An 18,069-nucleotide genomic window follows, 5' to 3' on the forward strand; every position below is an offset into this window, starting at 1 on the left:
TCTGCACAATGAAAATGTGGTCACGACATTCTGCTGCATGTGTTACACGAACACAGTACACAATTTAAATACGCATATTGAGCTACAACAAGTTTAGCAGCATTACATTTCACTCTGAATTACCCTTCAAAATATGTGTCTGTAAAATCTTTTCATAATACCTATCAAAATAGGTTTTATTCCATGACCTAGCTACTCTATGAAATTTGGTTTCATTCACATTGTGCTGTGTTGTGTTCTATGGCACTCAGTTTAGTTTTATTCCACACCAGTCAATGAATGCATTTAATATAATCAGTTAGACATATTGTAAAATATAGAGTAATCTGCTGACAATAGGCAATGAAAATTTCCTCTGCTTGGAAATAAGACTGTATTGTATTTCACAAAATATTGTGTCTAAAGGCCTGGCAGCATTCAATTTTTGTATCTCGTAGCATCTTTCTCCATCAATTGGAAGTCAGTTTTGAAAACTTTGGCCGACTAAAAAACAAACAAGAAATCTTCATAGATTTGAATATAGTCACAAAATTAGGGAAAAACTGCCATGTTCATTACCAAGAGACAAGTTCTTGAAGTTGTCCTCAATATGTACTAGCCCCTTACACTGCTATTGTAAACATAATATTTGTATTACACAATTCCTGTGTAAGACAATCCTTCTCTAGATTTCAATTCATGTGCGTGGCTCCCATTAACAGGCTTGACTACATGCCCGAATCATGTTCACCTAACCTTGCAACTAAAACACACACACACACACACAAAGCAAGCAAACAGACTGACAAGAACATCCATACATCTCTTCTGTACATGGAGCAGAACCATACAAAACTAGAAATGTCGCTACGGCGACTGGTGTATGCCTCCGCTGTAATACATGGTTCTCCTAATAGGTCTATAGTACAATGTCTTGACAATGTGTGATGACAGTTTCACACAATTGGCAAAATATTAAAATGACAGGTTTGCCACAAATGTGCTGAATGTTCACTTTCCTAGAACTAGGTTCAATTGGATGAATGATTAAAACATCAAGAGTGCAGGTATTTGGGGGAACTGATGATTTTCACTTGACTTTTGACCCTTTTACAAGTTTATGCATTGAGTAATTTTCAAGGTATTGAGAAAAAGTATAATTTCAGTATCAAATGGTAAAATAGTATTATCGAAACCTGGCCTTTGACCTTTGACCCCACAGTTCCAAAGAGAATCACTGTTAGGTAGAACATGCATAAATATGTAAGTTTCATGACAATACCTTCAGTTATTTTTGAGATATGGAGGAAAAAGTGCAATTTAGCACTTTCACTTGACCTTTGACCTTTTGACCTTTGACCTTTTGGCAAGAAACTTCCCACAGAATATATATTGGGTTATACATGCATACATCAAGTTTTAAAAAAATCCTTCAGGCACTGCATAAATATAAGGAAAGTAGTTATATTTTGAGGAGTTGACCTTGACCTTTGACCCATGACCCCCAACTTCCCTAGATAATCACTGCCCATCGGTACAAGCATATATACTAAGTTCCATGAAGATACCTTGAACCATTTGCGAGATATGGAGAAAAACATGAAATTTCAATTTTTTTTTTCACAAAATAACCTGTGACCTTTGACCTTTGACCCTGTGACCCTAAAATCCACACAAAGTATCATCCCCCAAGGATATACCCTCATACCAAGTTTGATGCAAAATCACCACACAGTTCTTGAGATATCGACAAAAACAAAACGGGACGGACGGACGTACGGACGTACGGAAGTACGGACGTACGGACGGACGGACGACCCGAAAACATAATGCCTCCGGCCACTTCGTTGGCGGAGGCATAAAAATGTCATTGATTCCAATCACATCCTCAGCCACAAGATGTTCAATACTAGTGTGTGAAAGAAGAGAAACTCTGCTTCATGCTCCAGCTGAAATTACCAAAAACTAACCAAATATTTGCTCAGCTTCTAGGAGCGTCAATCATCAGTCACAACTGCATTTATGAACATAAAATGAGGCAATGATGTCATGCCCTCTGTGTGACCTTAGTCTGATCATCAAAGTCAGCTTAGACCTGAGGAGAGTGTCTCTTTAATTAAAGGAGAAGTCCAACCTCAAAGTAAGTCTATTTGACTTGAACCAGAAAATGAGAGGAGCTAGATGGCACAAGTTTGAAAAAAAACAACAACTCAAACACAAATTAACAACTCTCTGATGTAGCATGTGAGCTCAGCTTCCATTAGCCCTGTGAATACAAGTCAGTGAAATCTCTTCTGTTATCTGTTGACAGAATATATCTTTCCATACAGTAGCTGTATAGAAACATATTTACAATGAATGTAACAATGGTGCATGTGCAATTGGAAATTAACATGATGGGACAATAAAATTCTATTCTATAGTACAGACCAAATAGAGGGTATGCTCGCATTTGACAAAACAAAATTGTTAATTTGTGTTTGTTGCTAACAGCCTGGAAAAAATTCATCACTTCCCTACTTTTGATTAGAATTTACTCCAACTTTCACTGTCCTGTTACTCTGACTTTGTCTTATTTTCCTGCTTCTATTCAAACAAACTAATCTTATGAGGTGGATTTCCCCTTTAAATGGTGACAGACGAATTGGGTCTGGCCTTGCCCTTGCTTGCTTTCACGTTGGCAGAGAACGGCCTCGTGTCTATGCTTATCAGCCTCTTCCCCTCCGTCTCCGCCTGCCGCTGCTTCTTCTTCAGGACAAAGTGGCGCAGTTTGGGGCTGGTGATGGGCGGAGTCCTGGGCTTGGCCACGCCCACGGAGAGCTTTGCCCTGCCCACTCCATTTGCATCCGAAGCATGGTGCACCTGCTCTCTGCCCCAGGCCATGCCCCTTTTCTTCTGCTGGCTGCCAGGTGCTGGGGGCAGCTGGTTGGCTTGGCATGGGCCTTCTGCTGTTTGTGGCAAAACAAGATCAGCATTATACATAAGTTTAAATATTATCACACATGAATATAACTTGTAGCTGATGTCTACATAGTATGTATGTATCTTTATAACTTTTCCCCCTTCTGGCTCAATCAACTTCTTACTACATTGTATGGCAATCAATACTTAGAATATTAAAGTCCTTATAATCAGTCATCAGTGTTACAGCCCCTGTCTCTGCATTATAACTTAATGTAATATATAATCATATCATAATCCTTTTTTTTCTGCTTTTTCACACAAAAACTATATTCTGCCACAAGACCCTTATACATATCTTGGTAAAATTCATTGACCTTGACCACTGATTTTTTGGGGCTGACCTTTAAAACTCTCCGTACAAACAATTATGGTAAAAAATAAAAATTTTTCCATTCATTCACTACTCTATCATTATTGATCTATGATACTATATGACATGGTAACTGGACTGAACTAGTGACAGTTAGGGCCACATAATCATGACCAGATGGCGATAGCCTTTGACCATGAGTTTTCAGCACTCATGTCTATGCCACTCTCTGTTTCCTCATTTTTATTCTTACCCAACAAACAAAAATTTCTTACGGGTCATTTCTAGCTGAGTAGCTAGAATATGACATGTTCTGCTCTAAAATAAATGTTTACACATTTTGTATTACATTGATTTTCTGCAGTTGTTTACTCTAAAAGAATTTGTGATACTGCAAATAAGATTTGATTTGAATTTGAAATTTGAAAAACAGTGACCTTTGACCCAGTAGTGACCTTGACCGATCACAATCATCTTGGCCACACTATTTTTTTTTCCTCCCTCATTTCTAATCCCCCCCCCCCCCAAAAAAAAAAAAAAAAAAAAAAATCACATTACCATCAGATATTCCTAGCTGAAGTTATGGCGGGAAGTCAGCTTTTAATTTGGTAATAATACAGTGACCTTAGAAATGACCAATGACCTTGCACCACTATCATTTCAGAGAAATTACTGACTATTTATCTCCATCCTTCCAACTGAATTACAACACATATTACCACAGAAAATTTCTGGCTAAAGTTACAGCAGGAACATTATGTACATGTATTTTCATGACCTACAGTTGTATGACCAGGGGGATTGGGCCCCGATTTTTCATTAACAAATCTACACTTTGAGAAGCATACTGAAGCTAGATTCAGAGAAAATTTGGGATCACAAAATATTGAATAGATGGATAAATGGATGGACAAATGGATGGACAGACACCCCACAAGACATGTCTCTGGAATCCATTGGGCAAAAGATATGGTACATAAAGTGGTCCATCAGGTGTTTCTCTCTCCCCTTACCTTCAGGAATGGGAGGCTCTGCCAAGGAGAGGGTGCTGAAATTGGCTGGGTTGGTCCTCAGCATTTTGATGATGCCTGCATCAAGAGATGTCATGAAACCAGCCTGGTCTGTCACAGCAAAACAGCTCTTCCAACCAAGGTATCCTGGTGCATCAAAAAAGATAAAAGAAAAGAAAGAGTAATACATATTGCAAGTGTAAAGCGTAACCATGACACTGGTTGTAGAGCTTGATATATTTACCAAAGTGGCCATCCCAAAATGCTAAGTGAGAATTACCCTTTTGACAAGGCCTTGGTGGCTGAGGAATGAGACTAACTCACCACACCGAGCACTGCAAGAAACGGGTGAACACGAGACCCAGTGGTTTTTTTTTCCCTTCTGCTTTAAGATGTACGTAAGCATGAATTATTCATATATTCATGAGTCAATCCACAGTTGGTATGCTAATCTGCTTTAAGACGTACGTGAGCATGAATTATTCATATATTCACGAGTCAATCCACAGTTGGTATGCTAATGAATCACATGTCAACACTATGAACACAGGCAGCAACTGCAGGCAGTGTAGGCTGGATATGGATCATCAAGCTGCAGATATGAATACTTATGCATATTCGTTAGATGCCACGTCAATGCAGTCGCTGATTGGCCACTACCTTTCTGGTAGCAAAATCAACGTGAAACGAGCTTCAAAGATAAGAAATTCATGTCAGGTTTTAAAAGGCCTCCTAGCTGCGCCCCACTCGGTCTCGCATTCACTCATTTCCTCACAGTTAATTTCTTTTTCAGCCACAAGGTCTTGTCAAAAGGCTAAGGGAGAATGTACTTTAGAGACAGAGGGAGATTGCCCTGTTACAAATGAAATCAGTGTAACTGAATGAAATGCTCATATCAGTAAAACATTCTTGACTAATATACACTGGTAGGTTACAATGAGTTATAAAGCTTTAACCATGAACCAGTTGATATCAGCAACTGTTGATTTGTAAATCAACTTCTCATTCTCTTAATTTTCATTTTTTTTCCCCTCACTTCTGACAGAAGTGTTTCAAAAGCTACGTGTTGGAGGCATTACACATACCTTCTGGATGAATGACGATGACTGTTGGCACGGCGATGACCCCAAACAACTCGGGAACATTGTCGCTGACGGCCGACAGGGCGTCTGAACTCTTCTTCTCAGAAGCTGAGAGAGGAAGGAAAACAGATTGTAGGAAAGAGAATGTAGGTCCATGGAACTGACAGGGCCATCTTTAGACTGGTATCATTAACCATCACTTTTGTTATCTCTCCTTTTCTTTTGCTCTTTCTTTTCCTAGGCTCAATAGCATTATATACTCTGTATGATATCAGGGGTCAGCATTTCACAAGGCTTATTGCTTTTTCCTGTTGACTCCCTATTAAAATTACGAGTATGTACCATTTTTCCTTTCTGTTGCCTCTTATCTCATCTTAATCAAATCAGTGTATATCTTCATATTTCTTTTATCTCCACTTAATATGTTCCCATTGTATCAACTTTCTGTTGTATTTATGTTGAATGAAAAAATAAACTCGAACTTGTAAAAAACAAAACAAACAAAAAACGACAGAAGACTCCAAGAGCCAACAGGTGCTGTGAATACACCTGTACCACTTAAAGAATTACTGGTATATCAGTGGAAGTAGAACAGAGATACACCTACATATTTCAGATGCCGAAGACTTGCAGATTGCAAGTACTTGCCTTGCAGCGATTAATGAAAGTAACTTGCTACAAAATGATTACTCTTCAAGTACAACTGACAGTATAAGCAAAGCCACCATAGTTAGTCTTTGTCTTCCATCAGACTGCTGATGCTTTTACAAGACCTCTTTCTCATATGATAAGTGCTGTGTGATCTTTTACGCTCATTATTGAGATAAAATGCAATGGATTGATATCAACTGTCACTCAGTAACAAACCATAGAATAATTCAATTCATATATCAAATCATACGCCTTTCTTATCTAGGCTTTATCTTGAATATACCAGGTAGTTTTCCTACTCATGAGTTAAACTCATTTGGTAAAAACCGCCACGAAAGGAGAAGATAAAGATGTTTTTTTCATCTGATTGACACAGTGCAAAATTCCAAAGACCACACCTGGTATGCATGTCTTTCAGCCCAATTTCTTCAGGCCTTCAAAATTCTAGCACTACATACTTGCAAATGGAAAACCAAGGCCAAAGCTAATCATCTTTGAGTGGTTAAGGTGGCACCAGTTTAGAAACAATCATAACATGTTATGATTACAATGTCAGGGCTTGACATCAGGAAGGCCCAAAGCCACTAAAAACTGATGTCCAGCCACCAAATTTGCAAAGAGCATGTCTTTTGTGGCCAAATGGGGCAACTAATATACAGTCAAACCTGTTTATAGTGGCCACCGAAGGGAGACAAAAAAAAAGTGGCTGGTATAGACAGGTTCTTAACATGCTTTTTCTCTCAGAAAGAATTGTTTTTAGTGGTCATATATGGCAGGTGGCCACTATAGACAGGTGGTCACTAAGACAGGTTTAAGTGTACAAATTAAATTGCTATTTTTCCTTCTATTTAGCATCACTTACATGTATTCTGTTTTTCCCACAAGGGGCACCAACATGTCCATACAATGACTTTGTGGTCTGAATGGACAATCTTGGAAAATAGTTCCAGTGTGTCAAGCCCTGGCTGTGGTATCAATTTGTCGGGAATTGGAAATAGGGGAAAGTGGCATCTAGAGCTTTGGCTTACCATGCTGGACCAGGGAGTGGCTGGTGTTGAGGGACCTCCCGGCCACCACTTTGGACCCATCCTCCTCTAGCTCCTGGCAACAGCAGCAGTGCTGTAGGGCCCCGCCCCCGGCCCCGCCCCCTCCCCAGCCTCGGGAGGAGAGCACCTTGGTCATGTTGGCCCTGTGGAAGTCGGTGTCCTCTCCACTCAGACAGCACATTGCCATGCAGACCACCTGGGGTGTTGTCATATAAACACAAACATACACCTTACACTGAAAACTCATTCACTGATTACATTACAAATATGTGCAACTCCAAGCTCCATACTTTACACTTACACTTGTTAAATCATGCAGTGTGCATGGAATGCAGGGGAGAAAAGGAAATTGGCAACACCCATGCTAAAAAGTAGTGCTCGTATTTGCATTCATAGATTTATTAGCCCTGTGGAAGTAGCGCTTTGCTTCTAACAGCTCAAATCAGGTTTAAATCTGACATAACTAATTCTTTGAGGTTTCCATGTGTAAGCTACCACTGAGAGAAGTATTGTGAGTTCACATGGGAATGTTAAACTGATTGAACAGAGAAGAAAAAAACACCCATACAAATGTGGATAAGGACACAGAATACTGCAACAGCAACTCTTTGTATTCGAAGAGTGTATCATCACAAATATACCATCAAATTACATTAGGTGTTCTGCAAATGCTCTGCACGTATACTTGTGAAGATCTTTTCTAGGCCTACGAATACAAAAGAAAAACCCCAACAACACTTCAACCAACAAGAATAATATTCTTGTATTCAAGAAAACCAACTCCTGTCATGTAAACATTAAAGATATCTCTGTCTGTCATTACCATGAAAAGTAGATATGGTAAATGGCCCAATATCTCTTCCCTTCAGTGAACTTCTAAAGATGGTCCTTACATGTAGATCTCACATGGGTCTTTGCTATAACTCTCACTTTGATCAATGATGAAAATCCTACAGCTGCACTAGAGAAACCTCAGTCCTAATTTCACATACTGTTTGCTGTGATATGATTTGACCTTGAAGCATTCTCTGAGCACTCTATGGTTAATGCCTAGAAATCATGATGATTAGTCATTAATGTGAAAGCTCAAATCTGACTCACCTTGTTAGATCTCTTCTTGGCGTACTGAACAAAGTGATTCATTATCGCTTGTGATGCAAGACACCTGCACAGGAAACAAAATGCAATCAAGTAAAGTTGTTTACTGACAAGGAATGCAGTAGTTTGACCTTTCCATTTCATAGTAATACATTCCACGTTCACTCATGTCTCTTGACAAGTTTGACGTTTCAACACACAGCTCTTTGCAGGTCTTCTCACTTCAAACACACCTGATAACAAGCATTGACACCAGAACTTGAATAATACGGATCTGCAAACATCTGGTACACTGCTACTCCAGCTTCAATTTGGGTACTTGATGTACCATAGCTTTACTTCCATTTCATGTGAATTCTTATTGTGTTCATATACTAGCAGCAATATGTGAGGGACAGGTGGCTTATTAGATACCATTATGGCAATAATCCCAATGGCACATAATGACAGAAGTGTATTGTTTGTGCAGATTTCAACAAAATCTGATATGTCTATATGCCTCTAGCCTCAAGAGTTTATAAACGCATTATGTCGCTGGGGCAACAAGACCTCGTATCTTCAAAATGTCAAATGTTCAGGAGAGTGAGAGAGAAAAAAAAATGGCAGCCAAAGCACTGCATCAAATAGGAGAGACTTTCCTTTGACATGCTATGGTGGCTTTATTTTTTGGGTTAAGACAGCTAGGATTTGGACATGACATCACTTAACTGATTATCTGACCATTAATCCAGAAAAGTCATTTTCACCAAAATTTTAGATACAAGGTCTTGTTGCCCCAGTGACAATAAGCATATTCTTCAGCTTCAATTCATTATAAATGATTTCCTTCTTTTTGTTAATAGCTAGGTAATATCTGAAGTCAGGTAAAACTAGCTAAACTAAAAGTAACTAAAACATTTGAACAAAGCGGAGACAAGCTTTCAGGAGAGGGATGTGGTCCTTGTCCTTTGGCTTACCAGTGGGTCCAGAAGAGCACCACATGGGGCTTGCGGTTGGACAGCTTGGTTGGCATGAGGAGGCGATAGGTGCCCTGGTCCTGGTCAAAGACAGTTACCGAGGGGGCGGGAATGCGCCTCTTGGGCAGGTGCTGGTGGAGGGTGGGCAGGAGGTGAAAATCGGGGTGGGTCTCCTCTCGGAGTGTCTCCTGATAGGTGCAGCAGCCCTGCTGGGGATACCTGAAGGGGTGTGGATGAGGCAAGAGAGCAACAAAAGGGAGACTGAGATGAATACATACAAAGACACATTTGTACCTGGACAGTCAATTTTTCATGGGGCCTTTAAAAAAACCTGAGAGATTTAGCAGCATTTTAGACCAACAATCTCTCACTTAACCTTGATGAACTATTGTAAATCTATGTACAAAATGTAAGCAAATGACTGCATTATCCCGTTGAAGACTAGTCCTATGCATACTTGGGCAGGAGTATATGGGAAATATGTGCTGCAGTAAAATTAGTCCGTCCTCGATGGATTAAAGGGCTGCACTGACAGCTGGTTAAAGATAAGACCATATTTAGTATGTGTATTTGTTGTCGAGAAAATTGAATTACGTTTTAGTTGCAATTTTTATATCTTTATTTTTTCAAAATCAGGATTATATGTCTTACTATATCTCACCTCAAACCTGGTTTGTGGATGTTGTTCAAACAATAGCTGACAAATGGGCGGTAGGGACAGGTATCCACGGAAACCACATTGGATTGGTCACTATTTCCCACCGGGTGGTCAGTTACTGCTACCAGGCTGATCCTGTGGGTGCCATTGTAAGCATTCAGCTGCAGAGGGGAAGACAACATCCCAGAAGTTTACGTGCATCACAAACACATATATTCAGTCTTACATATAGCTAATATTTTCCATCATTTCTTGATAATTTATGCATTTCTTTGCCAGTTAATTTATTTGTACACAATTCAACATGACTGAAACTCACATGGTCACGCATCATGATCACATGTCGTACTTGTCACGATCACATGATAGATCCATGCATGACACTCTCATTGGAGATACTACAGCTTTCTTTGTTATCCTGGCAGGGTTTGAACACTACAAACCACCTTTTCTTTTTTTTTCCATGATGCTTCTTTCAAAGCCATCTAGACATCTACAATGTTGACCATCAATATTCCAAGGTTGTTGTTGTTGTTTTTCTTTTCAACAAAGATCAATTGCTTAGCTTTAAAGAAACTTTAACCACACACTGAGACCACATATGCCTTCATATGCCTACTCCATGGAAGGATTTTATTTTATTTATGAATCAAACCTATTTTCTTTTTCACAGCAGACATTCATCATTGTTCGTAATCAGCGCATTTAATGCGAATCATTGTGAAGGAAAAAGCTCACCTTAATGACGGTCTCACAGACTTGCGAGTGGAGGACAAAGCCATATTGCTCCCCATTGACCAGCACCTTGTAACCAGACACCATAGCATCACCGTCGTCGGAAACCAGGTCCCAGCTAAGAGCTATGCTGACAGTGCCTGGAAGAACAACATCACATGGACGGGGAGATGAGTCCTCAAATATGAATGGAACACTTCTTGAGAATATTGTTCATAAACATGCTAAAAACCCAAGCAAGTCTTTCCTAATGGAAAGATTTGTGTGATATAAATGTTAAACTTTCATCTGTGATATAATTTCATATGACACGCTTCCCAAGGACAAGTTTTGCACTTCTGCTACATTCACTGCCCATGTACATTTCCTGTATCTTGTCAAATTACTAAACCATTAAATCTTTGCAAAGCTATGATAACTGTGCTATACAGCTCAGTCTTCAAAAAAGGGAAACAAATATTGCATAATGACACCATGCTTGATACTTTACTCCAAAGTATACAAATTCAACTGACCTACATTTTACAGTTTTACATTGAACATCGCAGATATGAATACATCTATTACAAAACGATGTAAAAAACTTTTTTTCAAGATGCAAAATCTTTGTAATTTGACATGAGACACACCTGTATATTTCTTAAGGTTTTCCAGGCAGTGATCCAAACTTGTTTCAATATCAGCTAGAAGGGACGAGATTTCTGCAACCTGTTTAAAAGATCAAGATAGAACAATGTCAACATAATACATACATATAATTTTGACTGGTCCTCCATTCTTTGCTAACAGATACACTTCAAGTGTGCACTCTTTGTCTTTGCTGAATGGATTGAATGAATGGGCCTCCGTTGGTCAAAAATGACAATGAGTTATATCTTTAGTTGCTGCCATCTTGGCTGGAGCAGTGTCTTGAGTGAATGAACAGTACAATATGTGAGAGGCTGTCTTTCTCATACATTGTATATAGCTCACATCTGTGTATTGTCTTTGGTCTTTAAGCCTTTGGCTGTACAACATGAAAATTAATAGTATAAAGTGACAGTCAAAAGTTCTGCTATACTTTGGAGCTGGGAATAATTCAACAGGCCCGGTATACAAACAATAATGATGAAGAGTAAACTAAGACAACACAAAGGGGAAAGAATTTCTATGCTTAAAGGGGAAGGCTAGTAACTGATCAGTGGGAATCAGTGGAAATGCGGGGAGATGATTGTTCCAATCCTTATGGGATTCATTCAAGAGTTCATTGTATATCTATTGTTGTGTGAAAATGATTTGCTTCAGAACTGTCTCATATTCAAGTAATGTGCAGATTAATGCTCCGTCACTGACCAGGGACGCTAACCTGGAAGCATTAAACTGTACATTACTTGAATATGAGACCATTCTGAAGCAAATCATTTTCACACAATAATAGATATACAATGAACTCTTGAATGAATCCCATAAGGATTGGAACAATCATCTTCCAGCATTTCCACTGATTCCCAGTGATCAGTTACTAGCCTTCCCCTTTAAAAAACTCGAACAGTTATCATCTTAATTTTACATGACATTACGATCTAAATTTTGGTGCGTTGTTTGAGCCCCTCAGCTGCACCTCAAGTTGTACTACAGCTGTAGCACTGGGTTGCCCCAATTCACAGGAGTGATTCACATTTACATACATGAAGATTCATTGTGACATCACAATCATACAAAATCTCAATGACAGCAAGCGCTATTCATTCACTGCTGCTTTTACTTCATTTATGAAGAAATCTATTGCTTTCATTTTATGACAAAAGACTTACCCTGGAGAGCAGGTCATCTTGATACTGGGCATCCACCAGGTAGTTGTCCTGGAGGTCAAACTCAAGGTCAAACAACTCCTGCAGTAATCTGGAAGCAGAACAAACATACTGGCAGCATGAGATCACTGCTGCTGCCGGCCGATACCATAGACAGGAACCTAGAAGAGAATGTTTTAATATCTTTGCCATGATGACAAGTCTCCCTCTATGACCAATCCCATTTACCAATGCTGCCCCCCCACGGAAAAAAGCAGTAACTGACATTTTTATGAATGTTTACTTTTTTGCAAAAATGAATAGTTTACCCAATGCTCTCCAATGTTAATAGGTCAGTTTTGCAAAAAGAAAAATGAAAGTGACCAAAAATACAATTTTTCACTTTTGCAAAAAGCAGTAACTGCATCCAGTTGATTCAACTTTGCAAGTTTCCCCACGGAAAAAAGCAGTAACTAACAAAGCCCACGGAAGAAAGCAGTAACTAACAATTTAGTCTTTATCATTCAGACTCTGTATAGTCCTTCCTGTATATTTTTTCCCTAATACCATTTATTTTTTTTCTATTATTTTTTTTTAAACAATGTAAACAGCAGTTTCTCCCATAATTTAGGAGAGTAGATATAAAAAGATTGTTTCACCAGTATTAAACTTGACTCTGCCCGCAGGGAATCATATGACAAGTTGTAGAAAAAGCTTCTTTCTGGAGACTAGCAAACCTGGCAGACTCAGTGCGCTCAGAGTGCAGAATACGCGTGCAGCAGCTGCATGCGCATAAATTCTGCAGCATACAGACAGTAACTAGCTAAACATTGCATCACATCACAGTCATCACTTGCATGCACAGTATTGCAGGTCTGGTACAGTCTGAGTGATCATGCCAGTGCTAACCATGCTGTCACACAGTTTCTGCGGTCCAGGCATGCCTGTAAATCTATCATGAATTGCAGAGGAAAAGTCATGGTAGCCATGGCTTTGGCCAGAACCAGAAAATCTAGGTGAGCTGAAAATATATTGAAGGGAGATGAGCACTAGTATTAATGCACTAACGTTAGTCTAATGTTAGATGTAGGCCCTAAAGTTTAAAATAGGTCTGCCAGATCTAAAGTTACAGAGTAGATCTAGATTAGTGTTAGACAAAATGTCAGTAGGCCTAATCTAACGTAATAGATCTAGGTCTAGCACTAACATTGGGCATAGATCTGTAGTCTAGCTTAAGTGTAACGTCAGAGTTCGACTAGGATCTAAGACGAAGAGACTTGACTTTATTGTCTAGTCCAGGGTCATGTGTCAGGGGCCAGGCCGGGCACTCCAAAGTTCAATTAGGGTACATAGGTGTCTACCTTACTTTTACACAGAATGCCATTCAATCTACAAGACCTAGTCTAGGTCTAGCGATAGGTCCTAGATCTTATAGATCTAGACTAACCAGAAAGTAGAAGAACTTTATAACCTGGTGGTGGTAACAATTCTCCTCCTATGGTCATGTGACATGTGCAGTTACTGCTTTTTTCCATGGGGAAAACAGCAGACTCCTGGCCGTCTGCAGTTACTGCTTTTTTCCGTGGGGAAACTACCCAGAATCAAGGGTGAGCCACCGCAGTAACTGCATTTTCCTAAATAACATTTAAAAAATAACGGAAACATCATTTTTTCCTAGGTATTGTTAGACAACTAGGTATGGTGCATAATCATACCACAAAATTATTTTTGAATGTTTCTGTGTTTTTAAAGAATCTGCAAAAAACACAAGATCGCATTTATCTCAGCTCAGCAGCTATGCAGTTACTGCTTTCTTCCGTGGGGGGGCAGAATGGTGGAATTAATGGCAGAGGATTCTAAACTCCATCAAGCATATCATTTCAGGAGGCACACTTTGAGCATGCATGACGTAGAGCACTACCATAAAAATTTTACAGAATAAACTTCTTGTTTTACATATTAAGTGGGAGTCTCCTTTGCTCTATCATTGACTTGGTCAAGCTTACCAAGAATGTAGCATCTATGATGCTACGAACAACTGTTATGACAGAGCTATTCAGTAGTGTTAAAATCTGTGCTGGCATAACATTTGTTTGTAGTAAGCTAAATAAAGAGTTGTGCAGCTACAGCCTTGGAAAGGCTGTAGCAAATGGATATTATCCACGGAGTGAAGACGATGTAGTGTGTTCAAATGAATCTAGTGTCCAGGACGTAATGCTTGGCTTCTACACAACCGTTTACCCAGAAATGTGCACGACCATTCCAAGAGAGCACCCAGCTTTCCTGCCTCATTACCGTGACAGACACCTCAACATACCTGTCCCTGTCGTGGGCCATGGCACAAGCTTCAACGTTCAGGTGTTTCCTCTCCTCTGCACCGACGACCCGCATGCTGAGCTTTGGGGCCGTGGGCCTTCGGGCCACCTGGGCCAGCAGGGCCTTGGAGCGCACCGGCTTGGCCAGGCCTGCGAGGTACACATCCAGGTAGATGGTGTAGATCTGGTGGGGAATCAGCCCGTTGAACTCAGTTGATGCAGCATCAGGTGGCAGGGCAGGGCTGGATATGAGAGGGGCGTGGTGGGCGTGTCTGTTGAGACCAGACTGTTCCTCCATGCATAGAACCTAAATGAGGTAATTAGTCACACAAACAAAAATATCTTCACTACATTTTTCATGATATAAGAGGGCTCAGTGACTGGTAAATATTTACAAAGTGATAGCTCATTGATTGTCAGTCTCTGACCAGGTCTGACATAAGTTGCATCACAGAGGATCAAACCAATAAATGCCTAGGCAAATGTCTAGCAATACAACAGCCTGACAGTACCATCATTTTGTGAAGTGTACTTGACACTTTATTTCACAACATTGTACCCATCCTAGTAATAATTTGTGTATTGTAATCTTCTGTTACTTTTCTGTAGTATATGCATGGAACATAATAATATCATTGTGGACAGGTGGGCTCTATTGTGTCAAGGAATTCGTTGACACACAGAATGTTTGTACAAATTTTTCTTGGTATTTTTATCCAGATTTTCTCTACTGCCAAATGGTTAATCTGACACAATAGTAGTATTCACAGCAATTGCTCGCTCTTCTTTCTTTGTGTGATGTAGTTATAAATCAATGAAATAAATAATCATGCCATACAGATGATACTATACCTTATACTGCCGAACTTTTGCCCCTCCGACAAGCTCTGGGGTACTCCAGCCAATGTTGATGGCATTCACCCTTGTGCTCGGAGTCCGCACAAGGTCGGGAACCACAACCCCTGGCCATGTCGCATAGACTGGGTCTGAGAAATCACTGCTGAGGTGAGGGTCACTACATACAGCCTGAAAGAAAACAAACAGACATCAGGTGAGATTCCAATATATGATTCAACGCTGCACACTGGCACTGCCCAAACCGATCGATAAGTCCCCAAATGCCATAGTACAAGGAAAGCGTTTGTCATGCTTTCGTTCCTCTCGCATATAACTTGCATTTTTATGTGGTGATTGATTATCAAGCAGTATCACTTTCTGGATTTGCGCATAAATTCTAAGTTTCTGTTAATGTTTTGTATACAAAAGTCACACTTTTACTTTTGGGAGTTGATGTCTTTGCCCACTGCAAAATAACTTTCTACTCAGGCGTGGCAAACCTGGAGGCCAAGCCAGGGTGTAATGACCTCAACAGCTGTCATATTACGTATAAGAGCATGATAAGGATATCTGCCTGTGGCAGACCATTCAAAGTGCACTCAATTTTCTCTATTCTTTCTAAACTTTTAGATTTTATATTCTATTGAGAAATTCTATAGTCATCCGTTTTGAATTTCGAACGAAAAAATTTGACCCATAAATAACGAAAATACGGGAATAAGAAGGAGAGCATTGTAGAAGTTTGTCGACACACACACGCACCATGGAGCTACATAGCCCACGCCAAAACCAAAACAATCTCCTCCTCTTGTGGCACACGGGAGGTTTCCGCCATGGCACATAAAGAGTTAAACATTAACAGTAACATAGGTATGGAGAGGGAAAGGGAAATAACAAGCCACCTGTCAAAACAACTCTGTTGCTCGTCAGGACACAGAAAGAGATAATTTAGGGCAAGATATATGCCAGCATTGACAAGCACCTCAGACATAGGCTCAAGAGCAGTAGCACTAACAGTGCCATGCAACAGCAGACCCAAGAGTGAGGTAGAGTGCAGGAGAAGCGTAGTTAGACATCATGCTGATCATTACAATGCCAATGTTGCAGATCTAGAATCACCATCATGACTCTGTGGAAACTTTCACTGTTGAGATCTCTCCATCTCAGACAAACAATAAGCCTTGCAAGTATTGCAGCTATTAGAGAATATCTCCTTGACAGAATTCGCCTCAAACATTGCACCTCCCTTTTAAAAACTGTGATGTACATATAAAAAAAAAAAAGAGTAAATACCACAGGTACTGAAATGCTTTAGTCAGAACATGTATATAAGTTGGTGTTTGAGTGTGTTCAAAGCATTTCTTTAGATATCTTGGCTTCTGAGCAAGATTTACTTGTAGCTGACTGGTATTTACCCACATTATGGATATCATACTATATACCATAGTATGTATATGTATACTTCATACCATATTTTATCTATCATATACATTGTTTTACATTCGAATTATATATCGCCTTTTGTTTGATGAAAATGAAGTAACTAAATTGAGCTCAATTGAATATACAATCGGCTTAACTTCCCTGCTATGCTGTTTGATTCTTAATTGATGGTATTGTGTCTACACACTGACCTGGAGGCTGAATGAGTAGTCATGGCCCATCTTGCCATGTCTGTAGGTGAAGGCTGTTGCTGTGGCGGGAAGAGTGGTGGTCTGCTGACCGTTCATCCGCAGTCGGAAGCCGCTCAGTGAGGCGCCCCGATATTCCTTGGGCTTGTCCCACTTGACAGTGCAGCCCTTGAAAGATGATGAGCTGGGAGGTGGCATTTAATATGGAAGGTGAGAAGGGTGGTGCACAGATTAGGATTCAAACCTTGAATTAAAACTCACAGTTTGCATTTGATTCCTCACAGAGCGTTTCCAGGAAGAGCCTCATTGCATTATAATGGGATAAAACTTTTAACACTTCACTTTCAACTAACAAATGGATACGAAGAAGAAATGTACAAATGTACATACCATTTCAACCTTGCCATTTCCACAAATCACCATATATTCACCATAAAGACTGTGACATTTTAACAAAACTACTCTCAAAGTTGGCAGTCATTTCATATTTGTAGGGTCAAGTTCAAGGATGTTTTGGTTATATAGGCAATTGCCACTGATTGCTTTCTGTATCTTTGATGCTAAGTGATACAGGAATTGGAAAAGGCACACCTTATCAAAGACAAAAGACCAGCTGCAGAGAATCATATGTGAGCTGTCATCACAATTCCCTAATAAAATCACAGACATTAGTATTGAGATAATCACAAAGTGAGCTAATTTGGCTTAAGATTTTTCGTTGCATATTGAAAACTTGACGTCTCAAGAACCTCCTGACAAAATTATCACAGAGAGAGAAAAAAAAAAATATATATATATATACATGCTTAAATTTTAAATTCTCTATCTTTTGGCTTTTATAAACGATATGATATGGTGTATTAATTTACCATTTGTGTTTACATGCATGACTGCATGTAAATTTCAAAAGACATTTTCATCAAGAAACTGCATATCTCATTGCTGGCTTCTTCTCTTGTGTGTTGACAAGACGTTTGGAAATAAAGTGGAATCTTAGGAGGATGGAAACTTTCCTGAAACCAATATCA

At 39.6% G+C, this 18,069-nt stretch overlaps 1 protein-coding gene across 1 annotated transcript in view; it reads right to left on the reverse strand.

The window, feature by feature from the left end:
* Positions 1-1,927: 1,927 nt before the first annotated feature.
* Positions 1,928-18,069, reverse strand: part of LOC140244889 (uncharacterized) — a 66,913-nt gene continuing 50,771 nt past the window's right edge. The window contains exons 50-62 of the mRNA XM_072324501.1: positions 17,045-17,225; positions 15,426-15,599; positions 14,576-14,880; positions 12,283-12,370; positions 11,119-11,197; positions 10,493-10,629; positions 9,758-9,915; positions 9,097-9,315; positions 8,144-8,207; positions 7,025-7,238; positions 5,349-5,453; positions 4,267-4,410; positions 1,928-2,927 (exon numbers count right to left, since the gene is read on the reverse strand). Of these exons, the coding sequence (XP_072180602.1) occupies positions 2,605-2,927; positions 4,267-4,410; positions 5,349-5,453; positions 7,025-7,238; positions 8,144-8,207; positions 9,097-9,315; positions 9,758-9,915; positions 10,493-10,629; positions 11,119-11,197; positions 12,283-12,370; positions 14,576-14,880; positions 15,426-15,599; positions 17,045-17,225 (2,191 nt within the window). The 3' untranslated portion in view covers positions 1,928-2,604. The remainder of the gene's footprint in view (positions 2,928-4,266; positions 4,411-5,348; positions 5,454-7,024; positions 7,239-8,143; positions 8,208-9,096; positions 9,316-9,757; positions 9,916-10,492; positions 10,630-11,118; positions 11,198-12,282; positions 12,371-14,575; positions 14,881-15,425; positions 15,600-17,044; positions 17,226-18,069) is intronic.

The sequence above is a fragment of the Diadema setosum genome, chromosome 2, assembly GCF_964275005.1.
Source record: "Diadema setosum chromosome 2, eeDiaSeto1, whole genome shotgun sequence".
Classification (NCBI taxonomy): Eukaryota; Metazoa; Echinodermata; class Echinoidea; order Diadematoida; family Diadematidae; genus Diadema; species Diadema setosum.